The sequence below is a fragment of the Alternaria ventricosa genome, assembly GCF_023758065.1.
Source record: "Alternaria ventricosa strain BMP 2768 chromosome Unknown scaffold_13, whole genome shotgun sequence".
Lineage (NCBI taxonomy): Eukaryota > Fungi > Ascomycota > Dothideomycetes > Pleosporales > Pleosporaceae > Alternaria > Alternaria ventricosa.
In genome coordinates, this window is record NW_026055693.1 from 445,192 (window position 1) to 461,286 (window position 16,095).

Consider the following 16,095-nt stretch of genomic DNA (forward strand, 5'->3'; position numbering starts at 1 on the left):
CCATAAGAGCGGCGTCTGCCTTGACTTCTGTCTCTTCCCCAGCACTCACCACAGACAAAATGGCGAATGAGGCAGCTCTCAGTCGCTGTCTTTACATTATCGGCGCCCAATGTACTGGCAAGACGACACTCGTGAACGCACTCGAAGAGGCGTTCTATCAAGGTGGTACAGCCCTTCCGGTTACAGAGGTAGCCTCGAGGCCGGTGATCATCCGAGAGGTCGCGCGCACAGTGTTACACGACAAGCATTTCAGCCGCGAGGACATCACTGCATCGCCATCCCGATCCTTGCAACTGCAGAAGCACATCCTCGACGCGCAATTCGAAGCCGAACAGGCTGCCATCGGTCTTGACACGCCGCCGACCACATGGTATATCTCCGATCGCTCCGGTCTCGATCCTATCATATACGCGCAACTGTTCGTGGGCGAAGGAGCGGCAGGCGAGATGCTCGCATCGGCAAAGTGGCAGGAACTCGAGCGGCGCATGAAGGCGGGCGTTGTGGTGCTATGCGAAGCTGGCTGTAGTTGGCTTGCCGACGACGGGACGCGATTGATGCCAGACGGGACGGAGGCGTAAATGCGCATCGACGACGCGTTCCGAAAGCAGCTTGCCGGTCGGGGCATCCATTACACGCTAGTACCCAATCACGTGGTCAGTCTCCAGGCTCGCGTGCAATTGGTACAGGAGTGTTTGAGAAGCTCATAGTAGTCCCAAAGGCTTGTGGGCAGTATTTGTACATACAACTACGCTGTCGTGCGGTCATCTCTTTCGCTCTCACGTGCATCCTCATGTGGCTTCCAAATTTAGCGTGGTTTCCCTTAAGGGGGCGGCACTGGGACGCTTCCTCCAACAACAATCGACAACACCCAATACCGATGCCTCAAGCTGATCCCAGCCACTATACTCGTAAAGGCACTGACGCATCTCGGTCACCTTGGTCCACATGCCAGTTGCGATGATCTCACGCACAAGGCCCGCCTGGCTCGCGAAGCCGTGTGCCCATTCACTCCGCAGTTGCGCGCGCACCGATGGCGACGTGTTCAATCAAAGGTTTTGATCAAAGGAACTATTTAACACGATGACAGCGATGGTGTTACCCGACTTGTTCGAAGGTCCGCACCAAGTTGTAGGTTTCCGTCTAGGAAGCGACGTCTGTCTTGGGTAAATCAGCTACGATAGCAGGAAGTAGCGACCAAGACTGAACAGCATGCCAAAACTGTCCAGGGTATTAGCCTCATGCGTCTCTGGGAGGTACCGCAGTCGCGCAAACAGCAACATCGTAGCAAGCACGACGCCACGGATTGTGAGATCTGTGTAGAGATCCGTCGCTAACTCCCCTCTGCAAGCGCTCCACGCACTACCGGTTTCTTTCAGCACTACATGCTGCTGGGCCGATTCAGCTAACTATCAGCCCTAGGTGTCATTCGGATCACTGCTCATGAGGAACACAAGAATCCCTCCTGCACCCGTATCCTAAGTCGTCCGACCTGCGATAAGCGATTCTACGTGAGGAGGGCTTCCTGCGCCCCCGAGCGCGAACAGACAAGCAGCGACGAGGAAGAGTAGCTAGCGACTGAGCACTCTCGCGATCTGCCGGAACGAGGGCTTTGAGACCTACGAATTGACGAACAGACTGGTAACCGAGCCATACTTTAGGCGCCGTGCATGTCTGCCGTTGTCGTAGAGACAGCCGTCATCACGATCGCGACCCTAGATCGAACACGAAGCGCAGACCATACGTTTCGCCCGGCAGGTGTCTGTAGCAAAGGCTTGACCCAATACAGCGACGGCTGTCGGATTTACACCGGATAAGGATCAACAGATAAGGTGTTTATTCTATCTACGCGCTTGAGGGCCTTCGTCGCACACGGATCTTCCCACCGTGCAACGGAAGTTTTAGCCACACAGTATCCAACGGTTTCGGCCTAACCGCCATGTGCTCAACGTCATAGTTCAACAGCATATGCGCAATGAAGACCTTCATCTCATTCAAGGCAAAGAATCGTCCAGGGCAGGCGTGTCGGCCAAACCCGAACCCGAGGAAAGCATCATCAAGCGTGGCAGTCGACTTGCCCTTCCGCTCGTTCGTGTCCGCTTTAGCAGCCTCAAGGTCGTCCTTGGTTGCAAAGTTGTCGACGATGCTAGTCACATTGTTCGGGTCTGCAAACCGGAACGCGTTGAAGCTGCGCGCTTGGGGATAGATACTCTCGTCATAGTGGATTGGCTCCATTGGAACCGCGATCATGGTACCCTGAGGCACATGAACGTTGGAAACTGGAAGACGAATGCCTTCGGGGTGAACGACCTGCACTTCGTTAATACCAGTCATTTGATACTTCTTGGCATGCATACTGTTCGCGGAAGTCCGACGATGGCAAAAGGATTAAGCCTCATTGATTCCCGGATCATTGAGTCGATGAGCTTCAAATCCCGCACCGCATCGCGCGTCCATACACCACCAGACTTGGCGAGCACGGATGCAGCTTCGTCTCGCAGAGCATCAACATACCCCATTGCCGGATCCGAGCTGAAGAGGTCGAGGATGACGTTCTGCACAGTGAAGCTGGTCGAGTGAAGGGATATATCATTGACCAACAAGAGCCGATGCGCCACTCGCTTCGGCTCCAACTGCCCTGCATCTCCCTTTGCGGCTGCGGCGTAGCACTCATCGATAAGCCATTGGAGACCATCTTTCTGGGACCGGGTAAGTATGTTGATGCGCAGCTCGTTAATGCAAGGGACGGAATCCTACCGGTGGTGTCCACCCGCACTTCGGGTCAGCCTTGAAACGGGCAGTAGCGTTCAATCTCTCAGTCACAAAAGGCAAGCAGCCCTTCATTGCTTTTCTGCGCAAGTACCAGCAAGTCGATCCTACAAGAAAGCCAGTCACTGGCTTGAGCGGCTTGGGGGATGCGTTGATAAGCATAGCGCCGGCAAAGATGCTCATTGCGTGATCCCTAAGATCGTTCAAGAACTGTTCGTCACGGCCTGCGACACTATCAGCGCTTGCGCATCTTCCAACCAGGCACTACGGGCGACTTACATAGCGGCGCGCCGCAAAAGGCGCCGTTACTTGCACCAGCGATCAACTTTAAGCAAGCATCCCATACTGCGACTTCTTTCCACTCCGTGTCGCCTTTTCCACCCCACCAACGCTCAAAGCCTCGATCAAGTTCCTCCGCCATCAGCGGCGTCAAATGCTCGAGATTGCGCGTAATTTGATGACGCACGACGTTGATCTGGAAGTCATTGTCGGCTACTTCTTTGTCCCAGACTGTCCATTTCGTTTGAATAGTCTCACTCTGCGTCGCGTGGATATCGAGAGTGGACTCTGGCAGTGAGTAAACCTTCTTGATCAGACGAGGCGGGAGAATGATCATCGCTCCCCTGTCGATACTAGGCAAGATGAAAGGGCTGTTTACGCTGGCAAACTAGAAGATTAAGAATGAGTAAATTTCTACTGATATCGAAGACTACCATACCTTGCGGTACCCTTCAAACGCCCAGTCCTGGGTCTTCCGGATGGACTTCAACGTCGCCCACACCCATTCGAAGCATCCTTTCTGGAGCCCCACGACTGGCAGCTCTTCCCAATGCTTGGACTCTGGCTTTCCGAAGAACAGTGCTCGGATTGCGTGGTAAACTAGGAAAAGAACCGACAAAGGCACGAGGGCCTGTGTGGGTGTGATGATGAGCTCCATGCTTAAGCTAATCAGAGCATAGAAAGAACGAGGAGCGCTCGACACTCCAAACACTTAATGTATCCTGTTTCCAATGGACTGTCAGCGACAGAAAACGTCCCGCCCCTCAGCTCTCCCCGGAAGCCCTCTGCATTAGACTGTACATCTATTGGGCTGTTTACACAGGCAAGGATTTGATGCAGCAGGTAGGTACCAGCCGGGTCCTCCCAACAAGCTAGCAGACTGCTCTGCATGCATCGATGTCGATGTTGCAAACGCGGCTACCGGCCTGTACATTCTGCCGAATATACTGTTCATTGCGGCGTTGACCGAGACGGCCGAGCCAATCATCGCAAAGCAGCAAGCTCGAATTTGCAATCGATAGGCCTCCCGCGACACCTGTTGCTAGCGCGACTGAGCGGGTCATCGAACGGCATGATTTTCAGGGTAGTACCTAGGGAGTTGCTCCGGTATTGCAGCATGCAATGCACCCACAGCATACTACTCACATTGCAGTAGCTGCCATCTTTTGAGGAAGGTTGTTCGACAGTGCGTCAACCGCGCGGCTCCACACACGGCTCGGGTCGGCAGACTTCCATATCAGGAATAGGTGTGGGGTCTTTCAAAGCGATATCACAAATGTCTGGTCTTCCAGTGGCTTGATCTGGTTTTGCGTGTGACCGGAGGATCAACGTCGGATTACAGCTTTAACTTGAAGATATCGCGTGGAAACAGAAGCAGAACCGTCGGCTATAAGATCGCGCAAGAGTGTAGCAGAGTTGCGACTGGTCGCAGCACACCACTACGACCACGATTGTTCGCTCGAGCAACCTCGACCACGAAGAGATGCGTCATGTGGCGCGATTTGTACAGATGTTTGACTGGATCTCGAATTCTAGTGGAGAAAGATATTGGTTGCCAGTCGCCATCTTCCCCCGTGTACACGTATGCGGATGCTATGTGCGCGCTAGTCGGTCGCTTCTCGAGCGGTGCCCGGATACGAAGTCGGTCTGAGCTCGTTTGCACATGGAAAAAATACCTCGACTACTCGCTATCATCCGGTTGACATCCGGTAAATCTACTTGGAGTCGATCGTATACGCCAAGATGTACCATGGCAGCGCTGGCTCTAGCTACAATATATCCGGACGAAGGATTTTTTTCGCCAGCTCGTCCTGATGGGGTACTAGGACATGCAAGCCTCTTCGTATATCTCCAGTTAAAACGCAAACGTACTCCGGATGTGTAATTGGAACCGATGGCCTGCTTCAATCCATAACCGCACGTGCGTAGGCATTGCTACCAGGATCCAAGCCGGGCCAGTGGGTGTGTCCGCGTCATCTGCATCCAGACACGTGGGAAGAGGTGTGCATGATCAAAAAGAAAGGAACCCATGGAGAAGCGGGCCTTGGACCTCATTGCCTGCAGGCAATGCTACCCGCGATGTTACCTTTGTCTCCCGCTATCGATATCTCTGTATGCACGCAATGACGATTAAACCTTGTTCTGCTTCGAGAGACCCTGGAAGATATGAAGGCGTGTTAGGTCACCTGGCGGCTTGCACAAGGACGGCCGAGGTAGGTCCTTTTGCTGGTCTGGGAATACAGCGGTAAGTATGCTCTGTCCTTGAAGTCGCTTCCTTAGGTGCAGCGAGGTACAGATGCGATACAAGACCGACGTCGGATTTCACTCCACCAGAGCTTTTGTCCTCCAATCAGACGTGAGCGGTCGGTCCTACCTCTTGGTTGTGGTGCCATGTGGGGCAAAACCCGCCCAAGCGCGCCTTTGCAACTGTCACTTTTCGACATCGATAGCTTGCCGTGCACTCACCTATTCGCCATCTTGGTCGGCGGCAGTCCATCAAGGGTCGCGGCTTGACCTAGCCGTATCGATAGCCAGGGGTCTTGAAGGGCCTCATCCGTCATCTAGCGCACGGAACATTTCCTCATCCAGCTGTGATTCGCCCACGCGTTCGTGCGTTTGCGCACAAGCCTCGAATTAGAGCCGCAGCCTCGGACTCGTCCAGACGTTCACCGTTTTCCCCGATTCCCACACTACACCCTTATGGATCGGACCGTTGGTCATTCCAGCATGACGGACGAGGCGCTTCGTGTTCTGCGCGGTAGTTGCATCGGGTCTACTTACTTTCTAGGACAGCAGACGTTGTGATAGCGCTAGAGAAGGGTGGGTTGCTCGCCTTTTCATCAACCGCGGAACACACGATAGGTGAGAGCGTCCATCAAGCGACGCAGCTTGTGTAGCATGCAGATGGCCTGACATTACATCGATCGTGCTGCAGTGCAGTGGCACAGTTCAGCTAGCCGACAATGACTTTAGTTCACTTACATAGAAGCTTAGACGTAATGTAACGGGTCGTTCCAACCGGCTCGCCCGCGCAGCAAAACTTGTAACTAGAGCAACGTCGATATGGTAACTTTCTATATGTACCAATGCTTGACACCCCGCGCCTATTAGCCCAATCCAAGGTCTTACTTCGTAACCAAACTTTACTGCCATCATGGACTTTTTAGAGATGCAGAGCGTACATTTGCCAGCGCTCAGCCCACTGGCGGTCAATGCTGCAAGCAGCATCTTCGGTTTGATATCGATTTTCTTTTGCTACAAGGCATTGGTTGCGAAGAAGCTGGTACGTACCGGATGCACATCCTCCATATGCATTATGAGTGCACACTGACCTGTTCACCAGGCTTCTTCTCCATCAAGGATCTTGAAGACCATCTTCAAACCTATCACCAAGCGGTACCAGGCATGGGAATATCTCTTCTGGGGCCCTGAAATTATCCAGAAAGCGTTTGATGAGGCGAAAGGGAAGCCATTCGAGCTCTTCGCCCCGGATAACCGCTATGTCTTCGTCTCCGACCCTCAGCAGATCAAGGAGCTAGACAATGCGCCAGATACGGTGCTGTCACTTCAGGCAGCCTCAAAGCAGGTGAGTTCTTCGGCAGCTTTCGTTCTTGGCGATTATTGACAAATTGTAGATGCTACAGCCCCTCTACACTATGTAGGACGACCCTCGCGCTTCTCGAAGTCAGTCTTTGTGCATTCGGCCTACTAACGAATCGCAGGCACGGCTTCAACTGGTTTGACCGACGTGGTACTGAGGGTGTTGGGTTTATCCGCGCTCTTCGCACACTTTTGACCAACAACCTGCCTAAGATCCTTCCTGACCTTACGTGCATCATCCGCACCAGGTTCCAGGAGCTACATGCTGGGCACCCAGTGATCAACGGTAATAAAACGCCAAGCTATGACCTATGTAACTCTGCTGACAATGATCAATAGGAAAGAAGCAGTCGGATGTGTACCACATGACTGTAAAGTTAGTCGTCTTGTCGAATGCAGTATCTTTCTTTGGAAAGGATCTGGGTGAGTCTCGTACCATGCACTTCGCTCATTACTTCGTGCATGACTGACCGAAGGCAGCAAAGGATGAGCAATTCATGGTCTCCGCCCTCGCATACATCGAGGAGACTTTGATCTGCGCTGAGATCGTTCGCTTGCTACCCGGGTTCATGACTCCGTAAGTGCTATTGCCGAGCCACATCAGCCCGCCTTACTAATTCGTACAGCATCGTCGGCGGTATCATTGCTCGCACGCTCAAGTCGCACGCTGTCATCTTCAACCGGCTCCTGCCTATCGCCGAAGAACGATGCATCGAGCGAGACGCAGCTAAGCTCGGCCAAAAAGTGCCCCAACACGCCGACTGCATCCAATGGATCATGGAGACATCACCCAAGAACGCGCCCTGGACACCCCAGCGTGTCGTCCACGAGCTGATGGCCATCTGGTTCGGCTCCGTGCACGCCGTCTCCACAACCGTAACTTTCGCCATCCACGACCTCTGCCTCCACCCTGAGTACGTAGAACCCCTACGAAGGGAGTGCGAGTCCCAATACGCCGCCTTCGAGCAAAGCGGTGTTGGACTTCCGCTTCTCGACAGTTTCATCAAGGAGTCTGCGCGCTTGACACCTGTTGAGTCGCAAAGCACACGTCGCTCAGCGCTCCAACCTTTCTCTCTCAAAGACGGCACACATGTCAACATTGGAGATTGGTTCTGCACACCCGTCCGCGCCATCATGACGAACCCCGTCGATTACCCCGAAGCAACGACATTCAGCGGTTTCCGCTTTGCTGACCCACAACTCGTTAAGAGCCTGGAGAATGCCGATGGCGCTTTCGACATTATGCAGAAGAAGCCAACGAAACTGACTGACTTTGACATGACATTCCACGTCTGGGGAACGGGCAGGATGGCCTGGTAAGTCTCTTGCTGTATCTCGGTTGTTGTTACCGGAGACACTGCTAACGATTCGTTATAGCCCCGGAAGGTTCTACGCCTCAGCTGTCATGAAGGTCATCCTCGGACAAGTCATCTTGAACTACGACTGTGAGCTTGTCAACCCGACTGCGAAGCGCCTCTTCACTTGGCGGTCGACCATCTTACCCAAGCCTAGTGCTAAGGTCGTCTTCACTCCGATCAGGGAAGCGAATTAGAGAAAGAGGTCTATGGGATGATTCAACGTTGATGCTCGCTGCTGGATATGCAGAGCAATGACGCAACGGACGATGCAGGAATGGCGTTGTTTTCCTTTCTTTTCTTCTGACTGCACGAATTTCCTAGACGAGTACATGATACAACGACTGCTACACATGAATACACGCCACCTTATCATCACGACGCCTACTGCTACATTGAGCTGCTCGCCAGCCAGGGTGATGCTCGCAATCCCATCACTCATAACATCACATTGCATATCATGACACACCAACTTCTAAAACATATACATTGAACGCAGGGTATCTCCCAGAAAGAAAGCAAAAAAAGACACGATGTAGCCGCTGAACGCCACCCATCCCAATACCGCGACCGTTTTCAGCGACAACTCGCCTACTAGCGCCCCGGGCAGCCCTGATAAAAGAAAAGCACCTCCTAGCACTGCCGGTTCTCGGCCCGATTGAAGACGCGCCTAGTACGCGCCGCCGGTAGCTAAGAGCATTCCAATTCGGACCACGTCACACGTTGGATGTGGAGCAAAGCTGCACCTAGCCATGCCGACACGGCAATGCTGCAGACGCCATTCGCGCGGACAATAGTCGCGCTCCAATGCTGCAGACGCAAGACCAGAAAAAGGGAAGAAAAGAAGCAGTCTAGATTTTGGTCTTTAGCTTTAGTTGCTGCGCTGGAGGATGTGGTACGTACTTTTGTTATACAAGTCGTTGGGGAATTGATCCAGTCCCAGGTTTCGTCACTGGGCGGACGTTTTCAATGTTGAGTCGGGTCAAGAGATGTCTTGACTGCTCAATCACTACCAGCCCGGTCCCTGACCAAACGGATATCGGTGGCCGGCATCTTCTAGGAAAGCATGACCAGTCTGGCTCTTGGTCAGGTGACCGTTTGCCCGTGCCATCTTCTTCCCGGTCTGAGGATGTAGCAACTGGGTGTCCGACTGCGACCGCGTGAAAGGCATGGCGTCTGCAGTAATATTCAACTTGTTCCACTCCGCCCAGTTGGTATCGTCGCGAGCTAGCAGACTGCTGTAATGATCAACATCGCGGCGTGGTGGAGATGGGGCTGAAGCAGGCCGGTTTGCTACGACGAAGCCGCGCTGTACGTTGTTCGTGGGGGATGCGTCTTCATGGGTCGCGACCTTGCCGACAGAGTCATGTTGGGGCGCGGGATGAATGTTGGAATGATAGTTCAGTCTCATCCGCTTGTCAAAGGTCGCAGGGATGAGATATCTCAATTCAAGGTGGGGTTGGGAAGGCAATGGAAGCGCTGCGTGAGAGTCGCGATCCTCTCTAATCCAGGATATGATCGAGACGGGCGGTGGTACATTGTTGACATCGTTATGCATGGGCGAGACTGGTTTGCGTCCGGCAAAGAGGTCGACGACCCATTTGTGCCATACTCCAAGAGAGGGCTTTGTTGAGCTTACCGATGATACCTGAGCCAAAGTTGCTGCAGTGATGGCTACCGCTGGAGTACAATCTGTTGCAGTAACGGCCACAACTGGAGTCAGAATTGCTGGAGCAACTGTCGACACTGAAGATGGGTTTTCCGTAGTGGTTGTTGCCGCTGATGCTGGATGTGCTGTAGTTACTGTTGATGCGGATGATACTGCGACCGTCGTATCCGGCCCTGTCGACGGTGAGTCTGGTATAGCAGCTGCCACTCCTGATGGTCCATCTGCTGTAGTCTCCTCTGACACTTGGAAAGGGCCCGCTGTAGCATGTTCGGCGACAGGAGAGTCACCTAATGTAGTATCTGTTGCCGCTGGTAGAGTTTCTTCCGGCCAAGACCAGTCTGGCTGAGGATACCAAAGAGGCGCCAGGTTCAGGAGAGAGGCGGGCGGGTCGTCATCCTCATCCGCAGCGCTATCGGCTAGTTCCGAGTTGTCTGTGGTAACAGGGGCTCTGTCACGTATTAGTACGGTTCGAAGACCGCTTTTGAAGGCGCCGGCAGACTCTTGATCGTCAGTAGTTAGTACATGGCGTCTGGCGAAGGACGATCCGTTATCATCAGCGGGGTTGCTATTGTCGTCATAGATCGGGTTGTTGGATTCAGCAGAAGACGTGTGCACTGAGCCAGTCAGTGGATTCATTTGGTTGATATACCGTTCGAAGCAACGATGTCTACCTTTTGGTGCTTTTGTAGGGCTCTGCGCATCGTTGTTTGTTTGCTTCGCTTTTGGCTTCTCGACATGGTACTTCTTGTTGGTTCTACGCGACTTCGCCTGGGTACGGAGCTGCGCGCGAGGCTTGACTTTCGGGACAGTCATCGCGATACGTGCAGCTGGGTTGGATGAGATTAGAAGGTTAGTGCCTGCCACTCATAGCACGAGCGATGCGGGTGCGGCAATGCGTGAGATCTGTAAAGAGCGATTCAAAATCAGACGTAGAGGCGCGGCTTGTTGTTGTGTATGCTAACAGTAGCTGCGCGTAGAAAAGTCCACAATGTTTGCAGGGTCCAACAGGGCAGTGCGCGTCGCGACAGCGCAAAGTGTAGGTGAACCAGACTTGGGACAGGGATTGCAAATTTAGGAGACAGTGACGACATGGTGAAGGAGAGCGGGAATGAGAGGAATACGTATATAGTCTTCACCGTTGACCATGTCAGGGTGGAGGTGACGGTGAGTTGATACAGAGGACGGCGCTCAGTTACTTAAGGGCGGTTCAGAAGTTTGCGTGACTGTCACTTGCACCACCCGACAATCAGCTTTGATATTGAATCATTCGTGGAAGCGTCAGGTGTATACCTCATGACAGGCGTCCAAGCTCCTATTGGCGCTGAGTATGTGTAAGATACGGGTCATCGATCATCACGTGTGGCTTGTCGCTGCGTTCACCCTGCTTCTAGACTGGAAAGCCGCGGCTTCTCATGCCTTGTCTGCGCAGATGTATGTGACTGCACATCCGTTAGTACGAAGTGAAGTGAAAAGCAAAGTGGTGTGTTGGATACCATTGTTACCACGGACGAAAGCATCTCCCCAATTTCGGGTGACGCGTCCCTCAGACACCTCCTTGCATCGCTCCAGTGCAATGTTCATGTAGCCATCTACTGACTGAAGGTCGCCTACACGGAGATTAGTAATTGATGTGCATCATAGGCACGTCAAGGGCTACCTTTGTAGATGATGCCAGAGTTCAGCTTGACGGTGACGGGAGCTCCGATGATTTCACTGAGGAAACCGCTAGGATCTCTTGAGTCGCCGGCGGCGTCGGGTGCTGGGCTTTCACCGTTGGTGGACATGGTGACGATGGTGGTGGTGATGCCGAATTTTCTAGCAAACAGTCAGCAACTTGTTACGAAGCGTCTAGATGAATCTTACGTTGATGCTTAAGTAGGCGTAAGCAGATATTTCTCGAAGTCGGTCGCCGATGATACGGACGTGAGAGATGGCGATGTTGGGTGGTGTGGAAAGGCAGAGTGCACGGGCCCAGTCTCTTCCTCATCGCGAGAAGCGTGACTGCGCGCGTTGAAGCCCCACCTGCACCAACCCGCGCCTGCCCCGACAGCGGCCTTGCCCTTTCCTACACACTACCCCGGGGTAGCACGACACCTCCTCCGTCCACTCAGACCGCCCATGGCACCGCCCGAACAATGACCGACACACCCGCAAGCGTCGCACCACCCAAGAAACGCAGCCTGTTCAAGCGGGCGGCATGGCAGGATGCGCCCAAGAAAGATGGCGAGGACATGTTCAGCCACTCCAACGAGTTCAATGACATAGTCGCCGAGCAAGCGAGGATCCGGGCAGAAGAGAAGAAGCAGGCCGAGGCAGCCAGGAAGCGCAAACACTCTGAGCCGCGCGACCAGAAGCGCCGTCGCATATCAAACGACACCGAAGAGCCCGTGCCTACCAAAAGTAGCTCAGCCAGCAGAGAACGGGCGAGTAGGACCGCCAGCAAAGTGTACACATGAGGCCCTACATCGCAATATTAGTACTAACAATAGCTCAGGCGCAGCAAAGTATCCCCCTCTCCCGCGCCGTCGCATCCGCCGCCGGACTCGCTCACGGCACGGTACGACTCGCTCACCAAATCCGCCTCCTCGAGTGTTTCATTGCCCCAACAGGCGTCTTCAATCATCGACCTAGGCGATTCAGACCTGGACGACGACTCGGGCTATGTTTCCAAGCCGCACAATGACAAGTCTGAGTTGGACTACAAGCCACCGAGATCCAACGACAAACAGCCCATAGCCGTTCGACCATCGAAGCCACCTCCTATAGAGATCAACGATGACGACGACGAGGAAGATGAGGAAGACCTGGATCCTATATTAGCTGCATTGCAGGCCAAGGCACGAGCGCGCGTTGCAGCGGCCAAGGCGCAAGCCGCAGCAGCCTCAAACGGCGACGCTCCGAAAGCACCCATAACGCAGCTCTTTATCGACCCACAAATACCCGGCGCAAATCCATTGATGGTCAAGGTCAGGATAGACAGCACCATTGAGAAGCCACGGCTGGCATGGTGTCAGAAAGAGAAGTTCTCGCCGGAAACAACACGCAACGTCTTCTTCACTTGGAAGGGCACACGCCTCTTCGACAGCACGTCGATAAAGCGCCTAGGCATAAAGGTGGACAACGGCAACATCTCCGTCGAAGGAGACTCCAACATATATGACGACGTCAACCTCCCCAAGATTCACGTCGAAGCGTGGACAGAGGAAATCTATAGGCAGTGGAAGAGGGATGAGGCTGCGGCAGCTGAGGCGAGAAAGATCGCCGCCGCAACACCTGTCGTGGCAAAAGAAAGAACTCCAACACCAGAGCCCGAGCCTGAACCCGCTTCCAACCGGGTCAGGTTGATCCTCAAGGCGAAGGGTAAACCCGAGTTCAGGTTGACAGTCAAACAGGTATGTGTCGACTGTCCCTTTGGAGTATGCACAAAAGTGCGACGCCAAACCTCATCAGCCTTGTCCAAATGCTAACTAGTCATTAGGAGACCACCGTCGCCCATATCGCAAGTGCCTACAAAAACAGCCAAAAGATCGATAAAAGTCAGCCAATCACGCTTATGTTTGACGGTGAGCGGCTAATGCCCATGGATACTGTGGAAGACTGCGATCTTGATGACAAGTGTATGGTTGAAGTTCTCTTCAAGTGATTAGTTTTCCAGTTGGGATACAACAGATTACCCCGGCGTTCTTGTTTCCTCTCCTAGAGTTGCTTCTTGCTCACTTTGGCGTTGATTTTCTGACACGACCGCAAGCATGGCGTTGGTGGAGTACCAGACAGGATACACGCATTTGTTGCACATGCATAGCGACGAGTTGGCTTCGCTCATTTATTTGTTGATCCTACAGACTTCTCAGATATTGGGGTTCTTTCTCCGGTTTGCACCACCATCCAGAATCAACTCCTGACCACTCAAGAAGCCCGCACCCATGACATACTCAACCATCTCAGCGAGATCTTCTCCTCTGCCCACTCTGCCGGCTGGATGTTGCTTGTGGTAAAGCTCATCCAGATCATCCGCCCAGGCCTTCATCCTCAGCTTCATCGCTTCCTCCTCATGAGGTGCAGTCTCTTTGTACGATCCGTTTTGCGTCTCTTTGATCTGCAGATCATAAGCTTTGCACTCGTGCTGCACGCTGACCCAGCCCGGCGAGATCGCCATAACACGGATTCCCCAGCGTTGGCACGAGACAGACATGGCTTGTGTGAGAGCCAGTACACCGCCCTTGCTCGCAGCATAGCCTTCGCAATCCGGGTCCGACTGATGAGCGCGGAAAGAAGCAACGTTGATGATGCAGCCTCCTTCGTCGAACTTGTCATCGCCATGGAGATTCAGCGGCAACTGATTGAACTCGTCCGTACGCTTCAAATCTTTCGTCCGGTCAACACCCGGTGCACCATCTTTCTGCGTGTTCTTGCTCTTCATGAACGGAATGACGGCTTGGCTCATATAGAAGGGTGCGCTGAGATTAGTAGCAATGTACTGTTCCCATTGCTCTCCCGTAGCGACATCTTCCATGGTCCCATTTCCTGCATTGAAGAAGCCTCGCGCTACGCCTGCATTGTTGACAAGCACATCTATGCGACCGCCGAAGAATTCCGCGGCTTTGGCAACTGCGCTGCGGATCTCCTCTGGATTGCGGAGGTTGGTTATCGAAGAGCTGACGCGTGGTGCGTAGGAGGCCAGATGTGTGTTTACAGCGTAATCCAGTTCGTCTTTGTCGAAATCGATGATGAAAACGCGATGCGATGTCGGTAACGAAAGCAAATGTCGTGCTGTGCAGCGGCCGATGCCTCGCGCACCGCCGGTGATGATGATGTTCTTGCTCTTAGTAGACGGCATGATGTAAATCTGAACTTTTCTGGAAGCGCAAACGCAGGGTCTGGACTGTATCGAACAGACAAGCCGCTTCTTATATCTATTCTATCCGCGTTGGTGGCGCCTCACGCGCGGCAGCAATATCAAGCACCTAACAGCGGGGAGCACACACCCTTTCAGCCTATTCAGCCCACCTTGGCTTATCCAGAACAGTAGTTCAAGGCCGCTTGTCCGCGAAAGCCCTATCTAGAATAGAAAGGCAGCTTCATAAACGTGCGTGCTGTTGAGAAAGCTTGGTGGGTCTGCGTGTGGTGGTGGGATACGTATCCCGTGGATTGGAAGCAGGCCCGCGGTTCCGTCGTCTTGCGGCCTAGCTTGCTCCGACGGAACGTTGGATTTGGAGATTTGATGACTGCATAGCGCTGTATACGTTCCCTCGGGCTGCTCGTCGTCTAAGACATGCTAAGCGATGTGTATTGGGCGTGCCTGCAGAGCCGTTGGAGGAGATACGGATTCCGGGAAGACGGATCGGCTTGCGGGCCGTGGAATGTGCTGTTAGCCAAAGGGATCCAACCAACACCGATGATGGCCCAACGCTGGTTCTCCTGCCCTTGTCTTCTGTCGCGCGCAATATTGTCTTCCGTTCTTGACATTACCGCGCGAGGTACGTACTTCACGCGGTGGCTGAGAGATCCACTCTTGCCGTGTTGTCGATTTTGCCGAGGTTAAAATGCGTGGCCTAACTACTATCACGACTGCTCATCTCGGATGTTGCTATCATCTCAATTTCTCCATGTGCTCTCACAAAGTGCTATGCTACAATCATAATTGAGCAGCTTGAGCAACACGACCTTTCTGATGGAGAGACAGCATCATGATGCTCATAGCGTTACGATACCTACATCGTCTGGAGGCCACCAAACGTGTGTCAAAGCGGATAGCTCCTTATCGATACCCCAAAAGCAGGATACACCGCTAGGTTACTCTATCGAATCAACCTGCTGATAGCCTGATGAGGCTTGATCTTATATATTATCCTCGTCCCTCACAGGGAGTACTCAATAATTCTCCTACCAAATGTGAAGCCCTCGCGTGGATCTCTCGTATCCTTCCTATTCTAGACAGGCAGTCAATCGTATGTAAGAAATCGATACCAATCTTCGGGTGCGTCATGAAGGGTATACAAAGACAGTCTCTTTGACATATGTTTTACATCATGCAGCTGCGTGGACCACTACCTACGGCCCTTCGAACAGAAACAAAGGAACTGTGTGTCTAGAACACGGGATTGCTGCAGTGAAACTACGCACACATGACGCTTCTCGGAAAAATGGCCTCGTTGGTGTACCTGATAGACGACTATATGTAATCACCTCCGTTTACCAAGTTTGGCTCACCAGCACGAACCAAAATGCGCATCGCTATCCTCACCGTTCTTTTCCCAGCAATACACGGCGCCATTGTCCCGGCTCCTCTCTTCTTTGGGAATCCGGAAGATAGTCAAGTCGCATCACTAATCGGGTTTCTGGAAACATACGTGGACCACATGCCTTCAACGGCGGATTCTACATTGACTTTTGGTAGTAGTCAAGCTACTCCAGCTGTGTCAACGA

The 16,095-nt window shown here is 53.1% G+C and overlaps 7 protein-coding genes across 7 annotated transcripts; 3 read left to right on the forward strand and 4 right to left on the reverse strand.

Moving 5' to 3' along the window:
* Nucleotides 1-59: 59 nt before the first annotated feature.
* On the forward strand, nt 60-578 carry J4E93_007371 (uncharacterized protein; the record flags this gene model as incomplete). The annotated part of the gene is made up of 1 exon (XM_049345281.1): nt 60-578. The coding sequence occupies one exon, from the start codon at nt 60-62 to the stop codon at nt 576-578; it is 519 nt and encodes a 172-aa protein (XP_049197511.1).
* A 1,264-nt stretch (nt 579-1,842) lies between these two features.
* J4E93_007372 (uncharacterized protein) lies at nt 1,843-3,703 on the reverse strand (the record flags this gene model as incomplete). The annotated part of the gene is made up of 5 exons (XM_049345282.1): nt 1,843-2,307; nt 2,355-2,696; nt 2,755-2,990; nt 3,046-3,433; nt 3,485-3,703. The coding sequence occupies 5 exons, from the start codon at nt 3,701-3,703 to the stop codon at nt 1,843-1,845; spliced, it is 1,650 nt and encodes a 549-aa protein (XP_049197512.1).
* A 2,496-nt stretch (nt 3,704-6,199) lies between these two features.
* On the forward strand, nt 6,200-8,197 carry J4E93_007373 (uncharacterized protein; the record flags this gene model as incomplete). Its single annotated transcript, XM_049345283.1, has 8 exons — nt 6,200-6,328; nt 6,389-6,631; nt 6,681-6,703; nt 6,768-6,931; nt 6,985-7,068; nt 7,126-7,222; nt 7,272-7,961; nt 8,023-8,197. The coding sequence occupies 8 exons, from the start codon at nt 6,200-6,202 to the stop codon at nt 8,195-8,197; spliced, it is 1,605 nt and encodes a 534-aa protein (XP_049197513.1).
* Nucleotides 8,198-9,009: 812 nt separating this feature from the next.
* J4E93_007374 (uncharacterized protein) lies at nt 9,010-10,482 on the reverse strand (the record flags this gene model as incomplete). Its single annotated transcript, XM_049345284.1, has 3 exons — nt 9,010-9,309; nt 9,946-10,283; nt 10,341-10,482. The coding sequence occupies 3 exons, from the start codon at nt 10,480-10,482 to the stop codon at nt 9,010-9,012; spliced, it is 780 nt and encodes a 259-aa protein (XP_049197514.1).
* A 597-nt stretch (nt 10,483-11,079) lies between these two features.
* On the reverse strand, nt 11,080-11,453 carry LSM6 (U4/U6-U5 snRNP complex subunit lsm6; the record flags this gene model as incomplete). Its single annotated transcript, XM_049345285.1, has 3 exons — nt 11,080-11,108; nt 11,163-11,276; nt 11,327-11,453. 3 exons carry the CDS (start codon nt 11,451-11,453, stop codon nt 11,080-11,082), a joined length of 270 nt encoding a protein of 89 aa, XP_049197515.1.
* A 351-nt stretch (nt 11,454-11,804) lies between these two features.
* On the forward strand, nt 11,805-13,312 carry J4E93_007376 (uncharacterized protein; the record flags this gene model as incomplete). The annotated part of the gene is made up of 3 exons (XM_049345286.1): nt 11,805-12,115; nt 12,164-13,061; nt 13,148-13,312. The coding sequence occupies 3 exons, from the start codon at nt 11,805-11,807 to the stop codon at nt 13,310-13,312; spliced, it is 1,374 nt and encodes a 457-aa protein (XP_049197516.1).
* Nucleotides 13,313-13,516: 204 nt separating this feature from the next.
* Nucleotides 13,517-14,506, reverse strand: J4E93_007377 (uncharacterized protein; the record flags this gene model as incomplete). Its single annotated transcript, XM_049345287.1, has 1 exon — nt 13,517-14,506. One exon carries the CDS (start codon nt 14,504-14,506, stop codon nt 13,517-13,519), a length of 990 nt encoding a protein of 329 aa, XP_049197517.1.
* Between the last annotated feature and the right edge of the window lie 1,589 nt (nt 14,507-16,095).